Source organism: Podarcis raffonei, chromosome 8 (genome assembly GCF_027172205.1).
Source record: "Podarcis raffonei isolate rPodRaf1 chromosome 8, rPodRaf1.pri, whole genome shotgun sequence".
NCBI classification, from domain to species: domain Eukaryota; kingdom Metazoa; phylum Chordata; class Lepidosauria; order Squamata; family Lacertidae; genus Podarcis; species Podarcis raffonei.
Window position 1 is genome coordinate 5,746,392 of NC_070609.1, and position 22,347 is coordinate 5,768,738.

Below are 22,347 nucleotides of genomic sequence, written 5' to 3' on the forward strand. Positions count from 1 at the left end.
GTGACACTTACTGCAACAACTTGGTGGTGAGTACCAGCGCCTATTTTTCTAGAAAGAAAGAAAAGCACTGTCTAGAATATATATGGCAAGATTTTAAAGTTAAATAAAAACTGGGCTCCAAAATCTCTTGATGCAGAGGAACGGGCTGTGCGACTCAAGAAAGGAAAGCCTGCCGTCAACAGTGAAAAGTTGCAAGAGCAAAATACAGAACCTCCATGTACAAGAGCAGTATATCTCTGGGTACGAAAAGCTGGTTGATTCGGGTCACTTCCTGGAGGACCAGTTGCTATATCTCAGCTTAGCCTACCCCAGAGGGTTGGTGTGAGGATGGTGAAATTTGCAGGATAGAAAGCAACGGTCCTTCGCTAGAGGTTTTTAAACGGGGAGGGTACGGCCGCCAATCTGAGATGCTGTGGAGGTGTGCTCCCTGGTGTTGGCAGGAGGGTCAGGCTAGATGGCCTTTGGAGGTGCCCCGCTTACGATTCTGTTGCTATCTGCGCACCACCTCGAGAAGGTGGGATATCAGTATACAGTGGTACCTTGGTTCTCAGACTTAATCCGTTCCGGAAGTCTGTTCCAAAACCAAAGTGTTCCAAAACCAAGGCACACTTTCCCCTAGAAAGTAATGCAAATCGGATTAATCCGTCCCAGACTTTTTAAATCAACCCCTAAAACAGCAATTTAACATGAATTTCACTACCTAACGTGACCATTGATCCATAAAATGAAAGCAATAATCAATGTACTGTACTATAAAATAAATAAGGCAGTATTGTAGATGATAAAAATTAAAATTATTTTTTTCTTACCTGGACTGATGATTGTTATTGTTATTGGATGGGGGGCTTTTATCCCTTTCCACAGTAACACAATCAATCAATCAATCAATCAATCAATCAGTAACTGAACTGGGTTCCACACAGTCACAAAAACAAATGAACCGAAAAAAACCACAAAAACGCAAAATAAGTAGCAAAAGCGTGGAACTTAATCTGTTCCGGAAGTCTGTTTGACTTCCAAAATGTTCGAAAACCAAGGCGCAGCTTCTGATTGGTGCAGGCGCCCTGGAAACAATAGCCGACAGCCACTTCGGATGTTCGGCTTCCGAAAAATGTTTGAAAACCAGAACACTTACTTCCGGTTTTTTCGGCGTTTGAGGACCAAGGCGTTTGAGAACCAAGGTGCCGCTGTAGTCTCTTCTTCCTTACGCCATGTTTTCCCCTGACTTAGTGGATGCCGACAAGAAGCTCTCGGCCGAGGAAGAGGAAGCCCGGCGGATCGCTGAGATGGGGAAACCGGTCCTGGGGGAAAACTGTCGCCTGGAAGTCATCATTGAGGAATCCTACGACTTCAAGGTGAGGACACGGCAGGTGCCTTGCCCAGCCTCGATTCCCAGCCCTTCACACCTGTGTGGCGTCGTGGTTAGAGCGTCGGACTCTGAGCTGGGAGGCCAGGGTTCGAATTCCCACTCAGCCATGACGTTCACCGGGCGACCTTGGGGTCCAGTCACCGCCTCTCAGTCCAACCTTACAGGGTTATTGTTGTTGTGGGGATTAAAGGGGGAGAGGGAGGACCACGCAAACCGCCTTGCCCTCCTTGGAGGGAAAAGGAGGGATACGGATGCATTAAATAAATAACAAGCAAGCGACATAAAAAGGCTTCGCTGGATCTTGAATTTGGTTTTGCATTTATATGGCGCTTTTGCAGCTCAAAGTGGCTCACAATAGTAACATGAAGCATTCTACTCTTACTATTGTGCTATTCATAAATGCCAAATTATATTACCGTATTTTTCACTCTATAACATGCACCCGACCATAACACGCACACAGTTTTTAGAGGAGGAAAACAAGAAAAAAAATATTCTAAACGAAACAGTGGATGTATGATTTTTGTGGTTCATGCTGTGGCCACAGACATGTGATCTGACGGTGAGTTTGGAGTAGCCCAATGCAAAAATCCTGAGGATCCATGTGGATCCATGCTTTGTAACCACATTTTTGCACCACTGCAGCCCCAGGCAACAGTGGGTGCGTGATTTTTTTGGTGCAAGCTGTAGCCATGGACATGCTATGTGATCTGATGGTGAATTTGGGGTGACCCAGTGCAAAAATCCTGAGGATCCATGTGGATCCGTGCTTTGTAACCAGGCTCTCTGTCCCTCTCTCCTCCCCACTCAACGGCTCTTCTCCCGCTTTGCTGTTTCAAAGTAAGCCACGGAGGAGGGAACGAAGGGGAACCATGGATCCTCTGCTCACGACTGCAGCAGATCCCCCCGCCATCCGCAGGCATTCGCTCCATAACACGCACAGACATTTCCCCTTACTTTCTAGGAGGAAAAAAGTGAGTGTTGTGGAGCAAAAAATACGGTATTTAATAATAGTTAAATGATGATACAGTGGTACCTCTGGATGCGAACAGGATCTGTTCCGGAGCCCCGTTCACATCCAGAAGTGAACGCAACCCGTGTCTGCAGGTCGCGATTCACCGCTTCTGCACATGCGTGTGACGTCATTTTGACCGTCCGCGCATGCGCGAGCGGTGAAACCCGGAAGTAATGCGCCCAGTTACTTCCGGGTCACCGCGGAGCGCAACCCAAAAATACTTATCCCGAAGCTACTTCAACCCGAGGTATGACTGTATTATTTACTACTCCTAATATAGATTTTTTGGGGGGTTATGCGTGAAGGACTGAATTTAAGACTGACGAAACCACGACCCACACTGCTCCCCCCAAAACGCCACCCGCCCTAGACTTTTAGAGCAGTATGGCTTCCCGTGAAGAATCCTGGAAACTGTAGTTTGTTAAGGGTGCAGAGAGCTGTTAGGAGACACCCACCCACCCCACATTCCCCCTCATGGAGCTACAATTCCCAGAGTTCCCCGGGAATTGGAAAGATGGTTAAACCACTCTGGAAATTGTAGCTCTGGGAGGGGAAGAGGGGGTCTTCTAACAACTGTCTGTGCTGGTAACATGCTACAGTTCCCAGAATTCTCTGGGGGAAGCCATGTTTGCTGAAAGTGATATATGCATATCAGGCAGACCTGACTGTGCTTCTGTTGCCCGCCTTCTGTAGAACACGGTGGATAAACTCATCAAGAAGACAAACCTGGCTCTGGTGATTGGCACGCACTCCTGGCGGGAACAGTTTCTAGAGGCGATCACCGTGAGTGCAGGTAGGCGACTCTAACTTGGGGCGATTGAGAGAGGGTGCCATCGTGAGCTTACCCTGCGACTGTTGCCCAAGGCCCTCTTCTGTGTGTCTGATCCCCGGGAGGTCCAGAGGGTGGCAATGCACAAGCAGGGCCTTCTCAGTGGTGGCCCCTCGCTTGCGGAACCTCACCTAGCTCCTGCGGGGAGCTGTCTTGTACATCCGAATCAACCTTGATTGATTTACCTTTGCATTACGGAGGTCAGTCCTGCTTAGAGATTTCGCCAAAGGATTTGAGGAAGGGTGAAAGGGAAGTCCAAGTTTTTCCTTTGGGGGCGGTGCAAGAAGGGGCAGATTGCTTTGGCTGCGGGTGTCTGTTCCCAAACTGCATGGCTCAACAGCAAATGGGCCTGCCCCAATGCTTTTCCACCCCCAAGTCCTTTCCCCCCTTCCCCCTCTGCCACCCGCCCTTCTGTTCAACCTCTTCTCCTTCTCCATTCCCCACCATCCCCTCCTAATGGTCATCACCCTGTGGTTTGCAGGGCGAGCGCCATCTGCTGGCAGCCATGGGAACTACAACCTGACAACAACCTTACACAAATTTATGCAAGAGAAGAAACGCAGGAAAAAATACATTAACCTAAACACTGATATAAACACCTTCTTCTGATGCACTCCCCCTCTTCCCGTCCATCAACACCTCTCAGCTTCCTGGCCCTCACCAAAGACTCCACCCATACCCCCCCGGCTCTCAAAATTCACTTTTAAAAAAAGAAGGGGGAGGGGAAAGGACTCCTCGTGGCGCCTTCTGGCCATACCCCTCCCTCACCTCACATAATTAGCTGTGGGAAAGAAAATGGGTTTATTTATATTTTTTTGCACTGATGACTAAGTAAATCTGCCGAAATCTATGATTTTCCTCTCAACCAAGGAGCCTAGAAATTACTTCTTTGGCGACAAATAAATAAATAAAGCACAGGCGTTGCGTAGTTTTGCTGCTGCCCTGAAAATCTCTTTACGGTGACAGCACCCGCTATAAAAGCTGTGGGTGGATTTTTATTTTTATTTAATTCGAGGGTGGGGAGGGAATGGACCGGGAGGGAAACAGAAAGAGAAATTATATATTCTCCCCCTCCCCTGAGCCCTGCACTGCTGTCCACCCACAATGTTCTTTGCTTCAATCTCTCTTCCCTTCACACGGTCAACCAGGCCTCCCCCCGCCACTGACACTCTTTGGTAAGGAAGAGAGAGAGAGAAGGAAGGAGACTATTTTGTGCCATAGGGTTATAGAATTGTGGAGCTGGAAGAAACGTAAAGGGTCATTCTAGCCGAAGCCCCATGCAGTGCAGGAATTTACACTGAAAGGGCTTTAGTCCGGGGCTCTCAAAATTGCTAAACAGCCCTAGTAAAAGGTAAAGGTCCAATAAAGGTCCAGTCGTGGCCAACTCTGGGGTTGCGGCGCTCATCTCGCTTTACTGGCCAAGGGAGCCGGCGTACAGCTTCCGGGTCACATGGCCAGCATGACTAAGCCGCTTCTGGTGAACCAGAGCAGCGCACGGAAACACCGTTTACCTTCCCACCAGAGCGGTACCTATTTATCTACTTGCACTTTGACATGCTTTTTGAACTGCTAGGTTGGCAGGAGCAGGGACTGAGCAACGGGAGCTCACCCCGTCGCAGGGATTCGAACCGCCGACCTTCTGATCGGCAAGTCCTAGGCTCTGGGGTTTAACCCACAGCGCCACCCGCGTGCCTAAACAGCCCTAGTAACACAAGCCAAATAGTGCTGGCTGGTGCCCATTGGGGCCAGTGAGGTGGAATCCAGGGAGCCCAGATGGTAGGCGGAGCCAGAGGCAGCGAAAGGCAGAGCCAACTCTTTCCAGTAATAATAATAATAATAATAATAATAATAATAATAATTTATACCCCACGCTCCCCGGCCAGAGCCGGGCTCAGGGCGGCTAACACCAATGAAATCACAGTAAAAACATAATAGGGAAAAAAGAGAGGGGGGGGGAGAACCAATTTAAAATACAGGTTAAAATGCAATTTAAAATGCAGCCTCATTTTAAAGTAGCCGATAAACCACCACTTGCAGATTGGAAGGTCGGTGGTTCAAATCCCCGCGACGTATTGTTCTTTTTTTTCGTAGTGTTTAAATTGTTGGAAAAGTAATAAATATTATTTAAAAAACAAACAAAAACAAATCCCCGCGACGGGGTGAGCTCCCATCGCTCTGTCCCAGCTCCTGCCAACCTAGCAATTCAAAAGCACACCAGGGCAAGTAGATAAATAGGTACCACTGCAGCAGGAAGGTAAATGTCGTTTCCATGCACTCTGGTTTCCATCACGGTGTTCCGTTGTGCCAGAAGCGGTTTAGTCATGCCGGCCACATGACCCGGAAGCTGTCTGTGGACAAACGCCGGCTCCCTCGGCCTGAAAGCAATATGAGCGCCACAACCCCATAGTCACCTTTGACTGGACTTAACCATCCAGGGATCCTTTACATTTACCTTTTCTTTGGCGATCACTTGTAGCCAAGTAAGATTGTCTTCCATAAACAGAAGCATTGCTTGCCTCTACCAGTGGAGGTAGAAAGTGGCCATGACGCCCATTAGTATTAATAATAATAATAATAATAATAATAATAATAATATACCACCCTATACCCGCAGGTCTCAGTGCGGTTCACAAGATAAAATTACATTGTAGTTGTTGTTTAGTCGTTTAGTCGTCTCCGACTCTTTGTGACCCCCTGGACCAGAGCACGCCAGGTACTCCTGTCTTCCACTGCCTCCCGCAGTTTGGTCAAACTCATGCTGGTAGCTTCGAGAACACTGTCCAACCATCTCGTCCTCTGTCATCCCCTTCTCCTTGTGCCCTCCATCTCTCCCAACATCGGGGTCTTTTCCAGGGAGTCTTCTCTTCTCATGAGGTGGCCAAAGTATTGGAGCCTCAGCTTCACGATCTGTCCTTCCCGTGAGCACTCAGGGCTGATTTCCTTAAGAATGGAGAGGTTTGATCTTCTTGCAGTCCACGGGACTCTCAAGAGTCTCCTCCAGCACCAGAATTCAAAAGCATCCATTTTTTGGCGATCAGCCTTCTTGATGGTCCAGCTCTCACTTCCATACATCACTACTGGGAAAACCACAGCTTTAACGATACGGACCTTTGTCGGCAAGGTGATGTCTCTGCTTTTTAAGATGCTGTCTAGGTTTGTCATTGCTTTTCTCCCGAGAAGCAGGGGTCTTTTAATTTCGTGACTGCTGTCACCATTACATTACAAAATTACATTATAAAAACACAAAATGCATTATGAAAATGTAAACAGAAACAGCTGAATACACTCTCCGCCCACCAAACCCAAACAAAAACAGTTAAAGGTTTTTTTTAAAAAACACACAATTAAAAAGCAGTTTAACAGAATGCAAACAGTATTCTCTGCTGGGTGGCAGCAGTCCTTTTGTCGTCTATCAGGCCCTGCCCTAGGCCTGATGGAGGTGAGACAGACAGGACCCTCAGAAATCAGTAGAATGAGGCGTAGATCTTCCAGTCATTATGTGGCATGGCCGTGGTGCCCTCTAGTGGCCAACGTGCCTTACAGCACCTTCCAGAATAAACAACGAGAAGAAAAGTACCGTATTTTTTGCACCATAACACTCACTTTTTTCCTCCTAGAAAGTAAGGGGAAATGTCTGTGCGTGTTATAGAGGGAATGCCTACGGGTGGCATGCCTACGGATTTTCCTCCTCTGAAAACTACATGCGTGTTATGGTCGGGTGCGTGTTATAGAGCGAAAAATACGGTACTTTGAGAAGGACTCAATACAGGTAGGTCACTTCACCCTTCTGGCATTAACAGCAGCTTGAACTGATGTTGAGGCTGAGCAGGCAAAGCATACAGGTGTCAAGGGAAATTTTTGCCTCTTTAATTTCCAAAGGTGAATTTGCTGCTGCGAAAGGCCAGACAAGAGAGGCAGCGCGGTGTAGTGGTTAGAGTGTCAGACTAGGACCTGGAAGCAGTCTTCAAATCCTCGCCCTGTTTAGGGAAGCCTTTAATGTTTGATGTATTACAGTATTTTAATATTTTTTTGGAAGCCGCCCAGAGTGGCTGGGGAAGCCCAGCCAGATGGGCGTGGTATAAATAGTAAATTATTATTATTATTATTATTGCCATTTAAATGGGCATCATTTGATTGATTTCAGGGCAGGGCTTACCTGCCCCCCTAATATCTTATTCAAGTTGGCACCCCTATTTGGAGGCCTCAGAAGCGGCCCAGAAGCGCCTCTAATTCTCAGTCCCTACCTCCCTGTCCCTAGGAGACGAGGAAGATGAGGAAGACGGGCGCGAGGAACGCCTCCCCTCCTGCTTCGATTACGTCATGCACTTCCTGACGGTCTTCTGGAAGGTTCTCTTCGCCTGCGTCCCGCCCACCGAGTACTGGAACGGGTGGGCTTGCTTCAGCGTCAGCATCCTGGTCATTGGGGTGCTGACGGCCCTCATCGGAGACCTGGCCTCCCACTTTGGCTGCACTGTCGGCCTCAAGGACTCTGTCAACGCCGTGGTCTTTGTGGCGCTGGGCACGTCCATACCAGGTATTTATCCTTGTTATGTACTGAAGTTCTCACCCTGGGCCAGCAGGGGGATACTGTAGATAGTTTTCGCTCAGGTCCACATATGCAAATAAGGGATTGAAAGTGACGTTCAGCCATTGGATAGTTACAGAAAGTGGTTACAGTTGTGTTGTAGTGGAGCTCTAGATAAGCAGGCTGGCTGAACCCTTCAGTTCAGTTCTGTTCTGGCCTGTGAATAAACAAGAGCTGTTTGAAGAATCGCTGTGTCGTCTGATATGTTCACCCACAACTTAACAAACCTGACGGCAGAAAGGTGGCGGGAAGACTTGCTGGAAGGTGGGCCTCTGAATCCCCAGGGGTGACCAGCCCATGTTCAAGAGGTCGAGGGTCTGTTGCTGGATCTCTTACAAATGTTTCTGTTGCAAATACGTTCTTACCCTTAACCTGATGCCGCCCAGAAGTTCACATGCAAAGGAAAGGCCAGTTTAGCAACTGAAACGCAAGAGACAATAGTATGCGGGTGCTGTTTTCGTACAGCAAATTCGCAACATACTGTATTTTTTGCTCTATAAGACTCACTTTTTCCCTCCTAAAAAGTAAGGGGAAATGTGTGTGTGTCTTATGGAGCGCATGCAGGCTGCGCAGCTATCCCAGAAGCCAGAACAGCAAGAGGGATTGCTGCTTTCACTGTGCAGCGATCCCTCTTGCTGTTCTGGCTTCTGAGATTCAGAATATTTTTTTTTATTGTTTTCCTCCTCCAAAAATTGGGTGCGTCTTGTGGTCTGGTGCGTCTTATAGAGCAAAAAATACAGTAAGCAGGCAGCAATTCATACAGCATGCGCACCTGATGATCTTGAGAGACCAAATAGGATCCCTGGCTATTCCCAAAGCCTAGCAGCCGTTTGCCCACTCTAAAGACTCGTCTACAGTTCTGTTTGTTCCATGATTTCTAGGCCTAAGTCCGAGAGGTCCTTCCTTTCGTCCTGCCACTTTTAAACCTGCTCTTTACTGCTGAATTGGAACAAACATCAGTTGAGTTTTCTGGGGCTTGATATTTGTTCCTTTTCAGCAGTAAAGAGCAGGTTTCCCCAGGGAAAAACCTAAAAAATCTGGGGACAAACATAAGTGAGGATGAGCCCTAAAAGTGAAGTGAGGACATTTGTGGCCTGGGGGGGGGGTGGCATTCCACCCCAAGGCAGGCCCCACAAATAACCCAGAGGTGCATTTTAAAGAAAAGCACACATTCTATTCATGTAAAAACACACTGATTCCTGGACCATCTGAGGGCCGGATTTAGGAGGCGATTAGGCCGAATCCGGCCCCCGGGCCTTAGTTTGCCTACCCATGGGTAAGACTTTCCTTTCGATTGATCTGCTTATTTACTGCCATGGGGGAGGAAGCTGATTCCCCGAAGCCTGACAAGAGATCAGCCATTTCCTCCCTTGAAGAGGGCACTTGACTGCTGTCGCCCCCTTGTGGCACCAGGGCATCACTGCAGGAGGAGGAGGTGGCGGTGCAGGGGGTTGGGTCGCCCAGGGTTGTTGGCCACCCTCTGTCCCTGCTGACCACGGCTCTCCTCTTCCCACAGACACCTTCGCCAGCAAAGTGGCCGCCCTCCAGGACCAGTGCGCCGACGCCTCCATCGGCAACGTGACTGGGAGCAACGCCGTCAACGTCTTCTTGGGCCTGGGCGTGGCCTGGTCTGTGGCGGCCATTTACTGGGCCTTCCAAGGCAAAAACTTCGAAGTGGAGACGGGCAGCCTGGCCTTCTCTGTCACCCTCTTCACCATCTTCGCCTTCGTCTCCATCAGCGTCCTCATGTACCGCCGCCGGCCGCACATAGGGGGCGAGCTGGGGGGTCCCCGAACCCCCAAAATCCTCACCACTTGCCTCTTCATGGGCCTCTGGCTCGTCTACATCCTCTTCGCCAGCCTCGAGGCCTACTGCCATATCAAGGGCTTCTGAGGACCGCTGGGGTGAACGCGTGGGGTCGGGCTGGGGAGAGATAGCTGGCCGACAGGGGGGCACCCTCTGCAAATAGACGCTCCTGCGGCCTGGTTCCCCCACAAGTTTCTGAGCATCATTCCCCACCAGCCAGCCACCCCTCTGAACCACACGGGACAAAGGGGTCTCTTCTCTCCTCGCCTCAGGAGCAGACGCCTGTCCAATGGCTGCTCCCAAAATTTCTAGGCATCTCCAGGCCATATTTGCCCCCCTGCGCTTGTCCCACTTGCTCTCCAACCAGGACATTTCTGTTTCTCCACTCTTCACTCCCCAAGGGGGGTCTGCCATACTCCAGTCCTGGGGTCTCCCCCCCCCCACTGGAACTAGGGACGCCAAGACAGAGGGGAGCATGGTGTGTGTGTGTTTGTGTGTGTGTGCGTTCTGTTTTTAACACCCAGCTACTGCTGTGTCTGCAATGTGTCTGCTCAAACCCCCTCCTGTGGTTCTTCGGCTCCACGGCACCTAAGACCACAAAACCAGAAGGGACCAGTCACCTTCCTTCCTTCTCTCGCTCCCCCTTCTTGAAGGCGGGCGTGGCGTTTTATGAAGGCCGCTCTCGAGAGGCGAATCCTACGCCAGCAGTGATGGGATTTTGCCATTTGTTTTCTATCTCTCTCTCTCTCTAAACGATTTCGACGTTCTCGACACTTGCTTCCGACGTGCTTTTGGAAATGGGTTGGAGTTGTCATCGGCCGGAGACATGTGACAACTGGCTCCACCCCAAATAGAAGGGGACGTTTGACCTCAACATTCATCCTCCCCACACACTGCCCCCCCCCCGTTCCTGGGATTTTGGAGGGGGGCCAACGGACAAGCAAAATCTCCTGCTGCTTTTTCTACGAGGTCATGTTCACCAAACTGGTGAACTTCTTTTGGAACAGCGCCATAACTCGCTTTTAACTCCTGTTCTGCTCTCTACGGCGAAAGGTGTTAGAATAATCGTCTGTACCGCCCTGCTTTTTAAAGGAGGGTGACATCCCTGACCTTCCGACTGTTCGGACAGGGTCTTCCTCTCCTCCTTTCCTGGAATGTCTTTTTCCACCACAATGAGAAGAATTTCGCTCTAGTGGGTGGCTGGGAGAATGGTATAGTCTTTTAGGAGTCGTTTTGTACCTTATCCGTGGTGGAATGGCTTGCCACATCACTATGGACGATTCTCTCAGATGGGGTGGGGTGGGGACCCGATGACCTTCCTTTGAACTATAGGTATGGGTTGTCCTCAGTGATCCGCTCATCCCCATGTGATTCTTTCGGAGAAGCGTGTGGGATCCAGGAAGGAGGACAGAGAAATTTCAGTGTGCCAGAAATGTAAAAATGATGCTCTTTTGTGGGGGCTGGGGCTGGGGAGGTGCTAGATGGCCTCACCTACATGCAGAATGTGAATGGAAGCAGGAACGTTGCCTTGAGCGAATACCGTTTCCTTCTGGCCATCTGAATGTGCAGATCAGTGTTTGTAGATCTTACCGTATTTCCCTCTGCAGGCAACTTGAGGGTCTCTTTCTGGAGCAAAACATTTGCCTAGACCAGGGGTCGGCAACCTAAGGCCCGTGGGCCACAAGCGGCCCGTGGGGGTTGTTTAACCGGCCCATGGACACCCACTCGGTCAGCTCCCATGCACCATGCTAAACTGGCGCAGAGCAGAGTGGCGACTGCCTTCCACAACGCTGGCCGGCTTCCCATTGGCTGCAGGAAGCTCCTGCAACCAATGGGAAGCTACACACACCTCCTCTGCTCCGGAAATAGCTGCGCATGAGTGCATGCATGCACACACACACAGTCCAGCCCACCGCGGCGTCTGTGGGACCATGAACCAGCCCAAACCACAAACCTTTGCCGATCCCTGGCCTAGACTTAACATTACGATTGACACTTGGGCACACCAACTCCCTAGTCTACTAGAAATGTCTCGACTTGTGCTGAGTGCTCATTCCCACCCAGGTACAGCGTACAATCGTGCATGCCTGGCTGAGACGGAAGAGACTGGAGACCAGCCTTCGCTCAGAACCCATTTTGCAACAGGAAGAGGAAGTGCCGCCATCTTGAAACTGGGAGCGCTGGGCTGCTCCAAGCTTGTGGCTTCCATGGACTCTCCCTCTCTTTGAAGAAACCGTTCCCTCTTCTTCGCCTCCTTCTAATAACTTTTCTCCACGAAGAGGGAAGCTCCCCCTCAGTTTATGAACACAGATGCAGTGAGCGAGAGGTAAGGAAGGTGCCATCCTCACAAATCTGCTTCCAACGCTGTCGCAGTGCATGCATTTCACTGCCTCTTTGCTGCCCACTCTCTGGGACTATCCTTCTTGCCCTCATGCCCACAGCCATCCCGGGTGCCAACCAGATATGGCCAGGCACCCCAGCACCATGCCTCTGATGAATGGAGTGGGGATTATTTGAACTCTTCGCAAGACTCCTTTCCTTCTCCACCGGAGCTTTGGCATCCAATTTCGTCCTTTATCATTGGCTGGTGGACCTAAAGACAGCAGATCTGAAACCAGACTCACACTGCCATTGGACAACATTGCCGCCCAATCATACTTGGTCTTAGAGGTTGTCTAGCTTTAAAAACATGGCAGATGATGGGTTTCAATGACTGGCTGAGGAGTGGAGCCAAGGTGGAGGACCAGAAGACTGGCTGTGTGATTGGAAGACACAAGTTTTACTGGTCAACCTGGAAACACGCTAGCCGGTTGGAAACGGCCATCTCAGCCCATCCGTTTGTGCACCGCAAAGCTTCCTGCAGTGTCTCTAGCTCCAGAAATCCCACGTGGTACAGTTCTGTTTCAACCCACTATTTTGAATAGAGCCAGCCCTACCATTAGGTAGAGCGAGGTGGCTGCCTCAGGCGGCAGTTGCTGATGGGGCAGGGAGCAGTGTTCAGGGCTGTGTTTGCTTTGGGGCCTGCCCTGCTGCCATCAGGTGTGTTGTGGTGTGTGGGATGTTCTCCTATTACCATGTTGAAAGTAAGATCTTCTCTAGGCAGATGGTTTCTTTTTGAGTGTCTTCTGCAACGTGCCATCGGTGCAACGATAGTGCATTGGTGGTAGGTTTATAATGGACGCACCATTCTGCAGTTCTTCTGCAACGCTTCCTCAACGTCGCTGCATTATTGCCACCTGGAGGAGAAATACAACACAATGAAAGCAGGACAAAGACAAATAAAAAGTTACAGGATTTCAGCAGGAAGTTATGGGAGACCCACAAATGGGAAACAGTATGCCTGCTCCAAAAGTTTTGCAGGCACAAACAGTATTGGAATCTGGCTTGCGTATAACAGCCCAGATACCATCCTGAGAACAAGCCATCATGAATGCACAATAAACAGGATTTCTGGAGGGGCCCTGATTTTCAACTACCAGCCTGGTTCATTTTTTTAACATGGAATGGGATGGTGCTGGTGGAAGGGAGCCATCTTGGCCTTGCTTGTCTCAGACAGCAAAATAACTTGGGCCGGCCCTACCATTGGTTCATCTACTTATGAGAGCAATGGCCAGTGGGAGGCCTTTGGATGAGGAGTGGGGACTCCAGGTCCCATCAACCTTGGCTATTGGTGATACTGACTTGGGCTGGAGGGGGTTGGAGTCCAGCGCAGCAAAAAAGAAGAAGCTACTGCAATTCTAGGTTGCATCAACAGATGTATAGTATCCCGATAAAGGGAAGTCATAGTCCTGCTCTCTTCTGCCTTGGTCAGAACACACCTGGAATACTGTGCCCAGTTCTGGGCACCACAATTTAAGAAGGATGTTGACAAGCTGGAAGATGTGCAGAGGAGGGCAACCAAGATGATCAAGGGTCTGGAAACCAAGCCTTATGAGGAACAGTTGAAGGAGCTGGAAAAGAGGAACTGGAGAGAAGATATGATAACCATCTTCAAATATCTTAAGGGCTGTCACATGGAAGATGGAGCAAGATTTAAGACTAGTAACTGGGAGTGGCTGCCGATACCATGTAACACCAGTCCTAAAGGATCTTCACTGGCTCCCAGTATGTTTCTGAGCACAATTCAAAGTGTTGGTACTGACCTTTAAAGCCCTAAACGGCCTCAAAGGCCCACTATACCTGAAGGAGCGTCGCCACCTCCATCATTCAGCCCGGACACTGAGGTCCAGCTCCAAGGGCCTTCTGGTGGTTCCCTCACTGCGAGAAATAAAGTTACAAGGAACCAGGCCTTCTTGGTGGTGGCGCCCTCCCTGCGGAACACCCTCCTGCCAGATGTCAGGGAGTTAAAGAATTACACAACTTTTAGAAAACATCTGAAGGCAGCCCTGTTCAGGGAAGTTTTTAACGTCTGACATTTTATTTTATTTTTATATTTTGCTGGAAGCCGCCCAGAATGGCTGGGGAGGAACCCAGCCAGATGCGCGGGGTATAAACAATAAAATTATTATTATTATCATCATTATTATTTCCTCTTGCTCTGGAGGGTTAGGACCTGAACAAATGGATTCAAGTTACAAGGAAGGAGATTCCGACTAAACATCGAGAAGAACTTTCTGACAATAAGAGCTGTTTGACTGGGGACTCCATTGGAGGTTTGTAAACAGAGGTTGCCTGGCCATCTGTCGCAGATGCTTTAGTTGAGAATCCTACATGCAGGGGGTTGGACTAGATGACCCTCGTGGTCCCTTCGAACTCTACAATTCTATGATTCTATGAGCACATACAGGGCCACGGGTTCCTTGACTTGGTGTGGTTAGGTTTAGGGATGGCTGTGCCCCTTTAAGTAGGTCTAAGAAGAAGGGCCATAGCTCAGCGGTGGAACATCTGCTTTGCATGCAGAAGGTCTTGGGTCCAGTCCCCGGAATCTCTAGGTAGGGCTGGCAGAGCACAGTCTGAAATCCTGGAGAGCCGCTGCTGCCAGCCAGTGCAGCATAGCTGTCAACTTACAGATTTGAAAATAAGGGACCAGCAGACTCAAAAATAAGGGATCAGCAGCCAAAATAAGGGATTTTCCCAGCACAGGTATGTTCAACTTCTGAGCCCCTCCGAGCCAAAGGCAGAAAGCCCAGCCAGCAGCCAAACGAAGCCTCAAGCGGTGGTTCCCACAGTGCAGCAACCAGGCAAAGGGGATGCAGCAAAGAAAACCACCGTCACCTCTCCGCTGGGAAGTGCTGAGCAAAGGCGAGTCCCCAGGCAACACAGCCGATTTGATCGGCACAAGGCATGCAAGCTCCACCCCCCAGTCATTCTTAGACTCCTTATTGGGTGAGCAACGCAGCCAAGCAACACAGTTGAAGCCTCTCTCCTCCCTGGCCGGGAGGGAGGGAGGGAGAGGAGCTGCTTCCTTTGAAACCCGGGAAATTTAAGGGACATTCTCAATAAGGGACAGCAGCGGGACATGGCGCTGGGATAAGGGACTGTCCCGCCAAATAAGGGACGGTTGACAGCTATGCAGTGTAGGCAGTACTGAACTGGAAGGATCAATGGTCTGACTCAGTATAAGGTACCTTCCTGTGTCCCTCTGACACCTGCTTTGGTTGCTAATTAAACAGAGCCACTTGACAGCGTAACACAGGGAAGAAAGAAGGAAGGGGGAAAAGAGAGGGAGGTCTCTGCCTGCAAGGAGCTTCCAATCCAAATGTCAGCAGTAAAGAAGAGAATTTAAGGAGGAGAGGGAGCATTGTATCAGGGGTTTAAAAGCATTGCTTCAGCTGGGGATGAGCAACAATATTCTGGAAAGGGAGAGAACGGATGAAAGATTTTGCACCTGCTCAGGTGAGTCTAGGAAGTGTAATCCAACCTCTGCTACTTTGGTTGTTGAATATATTTTTTTACCTTGGCTCAGGCCGTCCACTTTGACTTGGAAAGGGGGCAAAGCAGAAAAACGACCTGTTTTCACTATTCTGAACCCAGAGGGTTTACCGTATTTTCGCTCCATAAGACGCACTTGACCATAAGACACACCTAGTTTTTAGAGGAGGAAAGGGGGAAAGCCCCGTTTTTGGGGGATCAGCTCACAGTTGTGCAGCTTCTTTTGCAAAGGGGAAAAATCCTGTTTTTATGGGGTTCAATTCACAGTTCTGCAGCTTCTTTAGGAAAGGAAAGGGAGCCATTTCTACAGTTTCCAGCCAGATAATCTAATCAGCAAGTCACACGTTGCTGGGGAAACAAACAGCCTCCGTCTGCAGAACATTCAACAATGGAGGCCAGGGCAAGGGGCCGGAAAGGGAGCCAGCAACCGACCACACATTCGCTCCATAAGACGCATAGACATTTCCCCTTACTTTTTAGGAGGAAAAAGGTGTGTCTTACGGAGCAAAAAAATACGGTAAGCGTAGCGGTGGGGAGCAGGGAGAAACCATCAGTTGTACTGAGTACCATACCTTTCAAGTGCCCCGGAAAGAAACAGGTCGTTCCATTTTTTCTCGCGAGATCTCGGCAGCCATTTTGGGTGCTGTGCTCTGGAACTGCGGTCTCTCCCCGAAAAGCCACTTTTCCAGGGCCGCGATCTCGCCTTGCGTCCCAAAATGCACATCTTTGGGTGCCACGCGAGATCTCGTCCCCCCCAAAAAAACACTTTTTCAGGGTGAGAGCAAGGTGCAAGTCACATGACTTGCCCGGGAGCACGTCCTGAAGGACACACGTCCCAGTTTTGCATCGGAATAAGTTGGGAATGATTGAGCACTATCCAGAGGTAGCTTTGCTCCAGCTCACCTCAACCCCAGTCGGCGTGGCCTGGGGTCAGGGGTGGTGTGTTCGAGTCCATCAACTTCCGGGAGGGAGTACAAAGCTCCTGCTTACCTCTAGATGTCGTGGGAGATCTCAGGAGTTGATTGCTCCCCTTGTGGAAATTCCACCTGGGACAAACGTCCCATTCGCCCAATAGCGGGGCCGATCCCAAGCGAGAAGTTACCCATTTCCCAAGTCCTCTCCCAAGACCAGCTTTCCTGCCCATATCTTTGACATGACTCCACTTCTTGGGGGGGGGGCTTCCCTCCCTCCCTTTCCAAGCATGGGGTGGGGGCTTTATGAACTTGTCGCTGGATGGGAGCTCTACTTGCCCTAGAAGACGGGTGCTCGCGTTCCGATTTTTTAAAAATAAAAACCTTTACCAAATCCCCACCTGACTTTCGTAGCCCAAAGTATGGGTACAGTTTTCTAATGCATTTGTGGGGGGCAGAGGGGGAAATGTTATTGCATTGGTGGGAGGGGAATAAAATGTGGTGTTTATAATATCTGGTTTTCTAACCACTTCTTCCCTTTCGGCGTATGACGGAAGATACTTTTCAGACTAAGAGACTTTGTAGTTTCTTTCTGCTTTGCAGTTCTGGGGAGCGGTGGGGGGAAATCTTAATTCAGCAGCCTTCTGTTTTCACTTTTCTAGTTCGCCGGCTCCTACTCTTGCTCTTAACTTTTTAATTTTTTTAAAACTCTGCATTGTACACTTCCTCTCTCTCTCTCTCTCTCTCTCTCCCTCTCTCTCTCTCCCTGTACAGGTTGCCATAAGATATTGAATCTTGCCTGTTATTCATTTTGCAAAGAAAAAACAAAACACAAAATCAACAACCTTGTTTAGCAGAACTTGCATGATGCTCTCCAGAAACAAATGAACAATTTATGAATACATGTTATTTTGAAGGGAAAAAAACAGCGACACCTGGATCCTAACTGAGTGTGGTTATTTTCAAGACGTGTCTCTCTCTGACTTTTCAGATCTGGGTACTCCTGTTGGGTTGGTGGCTTCCTTTGGGGTCTATCGCGAGAACATTCGCACCAGACTTTTGGAAGTGGGAACCTGTTTATGTTAAATTGACACACATTTCAAATAACTAAAAGGTAAAGGGACCCCTGACCATGAGGTCCAGTCGTGGCCAACTCTGGGGTTGCGGCGCTCATCTCGCTTTATTGGCTGAGGGAGCCGGCGTACAGCTTCCGGGTCATGTGGCCAGCAGGACTAAGCCGCTTCTGGCGAACCAGAGCAGCGCACAGAAACACTGTTTGCCTTCCCGCCAGAGTGGTACCTATTTATCTACTTGCACTTTGACGTACTTTTGAACTGCTAGGTTGGCAGGAGCAGGGACCGAGCAACGGGAGCTCACCCCATCGCGGGGATTCGAACCACCAACCTTCTGATTGGCAAGTCCTAGGCTCTGTGGTTTAACCCACAGCGCCACCCGCCAACTGCTTAAAAAACACACACAACAGCTTACAGAAAGGAAGAAGCAACACAATGGTTAAAAGACCGACAGGGGTTGGAAAGGCGGATGGACTGCTGCTAGTTCTGGAGGTTCCTCAGGCAAAACAGTGGAGGAATTTTGAGAGCACTAAAAAGAGGATGATTTTATTATTTACTTCATAAAATGTATAGACCGCTTGATTGTAAACAACACCAAAAACACCCTCAGGGCTGTTTGCACAAAGAATAAAACAATGAAATCATTAGTAAAAAAAAACCAGTTAAGAATAACTATTATTATTATTATTATTATTATTATTATTATTATTATTATTATTATTAAAAACCCCAATTAAAATCAATGATAAGATAGCAACCAGATTAAAACACATGTCAACATTCTCCCTCGCTGGACAGGCTTGACTAGACAATTTTTTTAAAATATCATTTATTTATATTATTATTATATTCTGACAAAGTAATAATCATAAATAAATAAGAATTAAAATGTGCACCCCTCCTCTGAGACCATTCCATTGTAACTATCCAACCTCCCAAAATTCCAACACCTCTTGCGATGGTTTGGCTCCTTTCTTCCGTTTTAACAGTACAAATTCTACAAATTCCTTCCATATCTCCTCAAAATATTTTCTCCTGCATATTCCCCGTCTCGCCTTAATGGCACATGTTAATTTATCATTAATAGCCATATCCCACACCTCTTTATACCATTTTTCCATTTTATATTCCGCTTGCCCCTTCCTCGCTATCATAATTTGTGCAGCTGTCAATAAATTTGTGAGCAAGTCCTTCATAGCCCTGCAAACTTTCCACCCCATTGCAAATTGATAATTACGCTGCCTCTGGACTTTTGGTCTGCTTTTAACCCAGTGATTCCTGTTATCTCCTTAAACACCCTTCGCCAGAAAACGTGTGCATTTTTACGCCCCCACCACACGTGAAGACAAAAATGTTTTAGCAGGTGCCGAAAGGAGTGCAGGGAAGGTGTCAATTGGCAGGGAGTTCCAAAGTGTAGGTGCTGCCACACCAAAAGATCAATTCCTTACACGTGCAGAATGAGTATTATGTGGCGCCCGTTCCACAGATGGAAGTGGTTGGGTTGGCACACATTCGATTAGGGTTTGATAAGATGAAAACAATTCCGCAGGGAGGGCGTTCTGCACCCCCCAAGTGTGGTGAGTTGGCACAGGGGAGTATCTCGGGCCTGGATCTCGGGCAGACCCGTGGCACACAATTCCTTATAACAGGGAGTGGAGAAAGCGGGAAGGGAGACGTTGTTAAACCTCTCTCCTCACGATAGAACCCAACGGGATCATCTAATGAAGGGGGGGGAGGACAGTCGAAAGGAAGTACTGTATTTTTGTTCCATAAGACGCACCTGACCATAAGACACACCTAGTTTTTAGAGGAGGAAAACAAGAAAAAAAAAATATTCCGAACGAAACAGTGGATGTACGATTTTTGTGGTTCATGCTGTGGCCACAGACATGGGATTTGACAGTGAGTTTGGGGTAGCCCAATGCAAAAATCCTGAGGATCCACGTGGATCTGTGCTTTGTAACCACGTTTTTGCACCATTGTGGCCCCACGAAAGAGTGGATGCGTGGTTTTTTTGGTGCAGGCTGTAGGACATGCTATGTGATCTGATGGTGAATTTGGGTGACCCAATGCAAAAATCCTGAGGATCCATGGGCTTTTACCTCTCCCCCTCCCAGGCAGCCTCCTTTATCGCTAGAGTCCCTTATCTCACTCCCGATCGCTTGCTGACCAGCTGCTTCCTTTCAACACCCCCTTCCCTCTTTCAAAAGAAGCAAAAAGCAAAAAGCATGATCTGCTTTTCTCCCCTGGGCAATTCGGCTCCAGGGACCACACATTCGCTCCATAAGACGCACAGACATTTCCCCTTGCTTTTTAGGAAGAAAAAAGTGTGTCTTATGGAGCGAAAAATACGGTACTTCTTCACATAGTTAAAACTACAGAATTCGCCACATAAAAAGGGGTTTGGGCAGATTTGCGGAGCCTGTCAATGGCTGCAAGTACTAATCTCCAGTTCCGAGGCAGGGAATTCCTCTAAATCAAGGATTCTCGAATTTGGGTCTCCAGCTGTTTAGAGCAGGCATTTCCCCAACCTTCGGCCCTCCAGATGTTTTGGACTACAATTACCTCCGAGGATGTGGACAGGCTGCTTGGACGAGTGAAACCAACCACCTGTCTCCTGGATCCTTGCCCATCCTGGCTTATAAAAGCTAGCCGGGAAGGACTGGGCGATGGGCTTCGTGGGGTGGTGAATGCTTCCCTCCGTGAGGGAGCCTTCCCAGACCCGCTGAAAGAGGCGGTTATTAAACCGCTTCTTAAAAAACCATCTTTAGATGCGGCCACGATGGCCAACTATCGCCCAGTCTCAAATCTTCCATTCTTGGGCAAGGTGATTGAGCGAGCGGTTGCCGAACAACTCCAGGCACGCCTGGAAGAAGCGGACCATTTGGATCCCTTCCAGTCGGGATTCAGGCCTCATCATGGGACTGAAACTGCCTTGGTCGCACTGGTTGATGATCTCCGGCGGGCTAGGGACAAAGGTGAGAGCTGTTTCCTAGTTCTGCTGGATCTCTCAGCGGCGTTTGATACCATCGACCATAACATCCTTCTGGACCGTCTTGAGGGGCTGGGAGCTGGGGGCACTGTCATACAGTGGTTCCGCTCCTTCCTCCTGGGCCGTGTTCAGAAAGTGGTGGTGGGGGATGAGTGTTCAGACCCCTGGGCTCTCACTTGTGGGGTGCCTCAGGGTTCTGTCCTCTCCCCCATGCTTTTCAACATTTACATGCAGCCGCTGGGAGAGATCATCAGGAGGTTTGGGCTGGGTGTTCATCAGTATGCGGATGATACCCAGCTCTACCTCTCTTTTAAATCAGAACCAGTGAGGGCGGTGAAGGTCCTGTGTGAGTGTCTGGAGGCGGTTGGAGGATGGATGGCGGCTAACAGATTGAGGTTGAATCCTGACAAGACAGAAGTACTGTTTTTGGGGGACAGGAGGCGGGCAGGTGTGGAGGATTCCCTGGTCCTGAATGGGGTAACTGTGCCCCTGAAGGACCAGGTGCGCAGCCTGGGAGTCATTTTGGACTCACAGCTGTCCATGGAGGCACAGGTCAAATCTGTGTCCAGGGCAGCTGTTTACCAGCTCCATCTGGTACGTAGGCTGAGACCCTATCTGCCTGCGGACTGTCTCGCCAGAGTGGTGCATGCTCTGGTTATCTCCCGCTTGGACTACTGCAATGCGCTCTACGTGGGGCTACCTTTGAAGGTGACCCGGAAACTACAACTAATCCAGAATGCAGCAGCTAGACTGGTGACTGGGGGCGGCCGCTGAGACCATATAACACCGGTCTTGAAAGACCTACATTGGCTCCCAGTACGTTTCCGAGCACAATTCAAAGTGTTGGTGCTGACCTTTAAAGCCCTAAACGGCCTCGGTCCAGTATACCTGAAGGAGCGTCTCCACCCCCATCATTCTGCCCGGACGCTGAGGTCCAGCGCTGAGGGCCTTCTGGCGGTTCCCTCATTGCGAGAAGCAAAGCTACAGGGAACCAGGCAGAGGGCCTTCTCGGTAGTGGCGCCCGCCCTGTGGAACGCCCTTCCAGCAGATGTCAAAGAGATAAATAACTACCTGACATTCAGAAGACATCTTAAGGCAGCCCTGTTCAGGGAAGTTTTTAACGTGTGATATTTTACTGTATTTTTGGTTTTTATGGAAGCCGCCCAGAGTGGCTGGGGAGGCCCAGCCAGATGGGCGGGGTATAAATAATAATTATTATTATTATTATTATTATTATTATTATTATTATTATTATTATTATTAATTCCCACCATCCCTGACCGCTGGTCCTGTTAGCTAGGGATGATGGGAGTTGTAGGCCAAAACATCTGGAGGGCCTCAGGCTGGGGATTCCTGGTTTAGAGGCTGCAAATCCCATCATCCCTAGCTAGCAAGACCAGTGGTCAGGGAAGATGGGAAATGTAGTCCAGCTGGAGACCCAAGTTTGGGAAACACTGATCGAAATACAGTGAAGGTCCTGTGTGAGTGCCTGGAGGCAGTTGGAGGATGGATGGCGGCTAACAGACTGAGGTTGAATCCTGACAAGACAGAAGTACTGTTTTTGGGGGACAGGAGGCGGGTGGGTGTGGAGGACTCCCTGGTCCTGAATGGGGTAACTGTGCCCCTGAAGGACCAGGTGCGCAGCCTGGGAGTCATTTTGAACTCACAGCTGTCCATGGAGGCGCAGGTCAATTCTGTGTCCAGGGCAGCTGTCTACAAGCTCCATCTGGTACGCAGGCTGAGACCCTACCTGCCTGCAGACTGTCTCGCCAGAGTGGTGCATGCTCTGGTTATCTCCTGCTTGGACTACTGCAACGCACTCTATGTGGGGCTACCTTTGACCCGGAAACTGCAATTAATCCAGAATGCGGCAGCTAGACTGGTGACTGGGAGTGG

The 22,347-nt window shown here is 49.4% G+C and overlaps 1 protein-coding gene across 1 annotated transcript in view; it reads left to right on the top strand.

Moving 5' to 3' along the window:
• The window catches only part of SLC8A2 (solute carrier family 8 member A2), a 122,359-nt gene extending 112,566 nt beyond the window's left edge, over nucleotides 1–9,793 (top strand). Inside the window, exons 5-8 of the mRNA XM_053397737.1 lie at nucleotides 1,231–1,355; nucleotides 3,078–3,177; nucleotides 7,472–7,747; nucleotides 9,315–9,793. Coding sequence (XP_053253712.1) covers nucleotides 1,231–1,355; nucleotides 3,078–3,177; nucleotides 7,472–7,747; nucleotides 9,315–9,691 — 878 coding nt within the window. The 3' untranslated portion in view covers nucleotides 9,692–9,793. The remainder of the gene's footprint in view (nucleotides 1–1,230; nucleotides 1,356–3,077; nucleotides 3,178–7,471; nucleotides 7,748–9,314) is intronic.
• The last annotated feature ends 12,554 nt before the right edge of the window (nucleotides 9,794–22,347 follow it).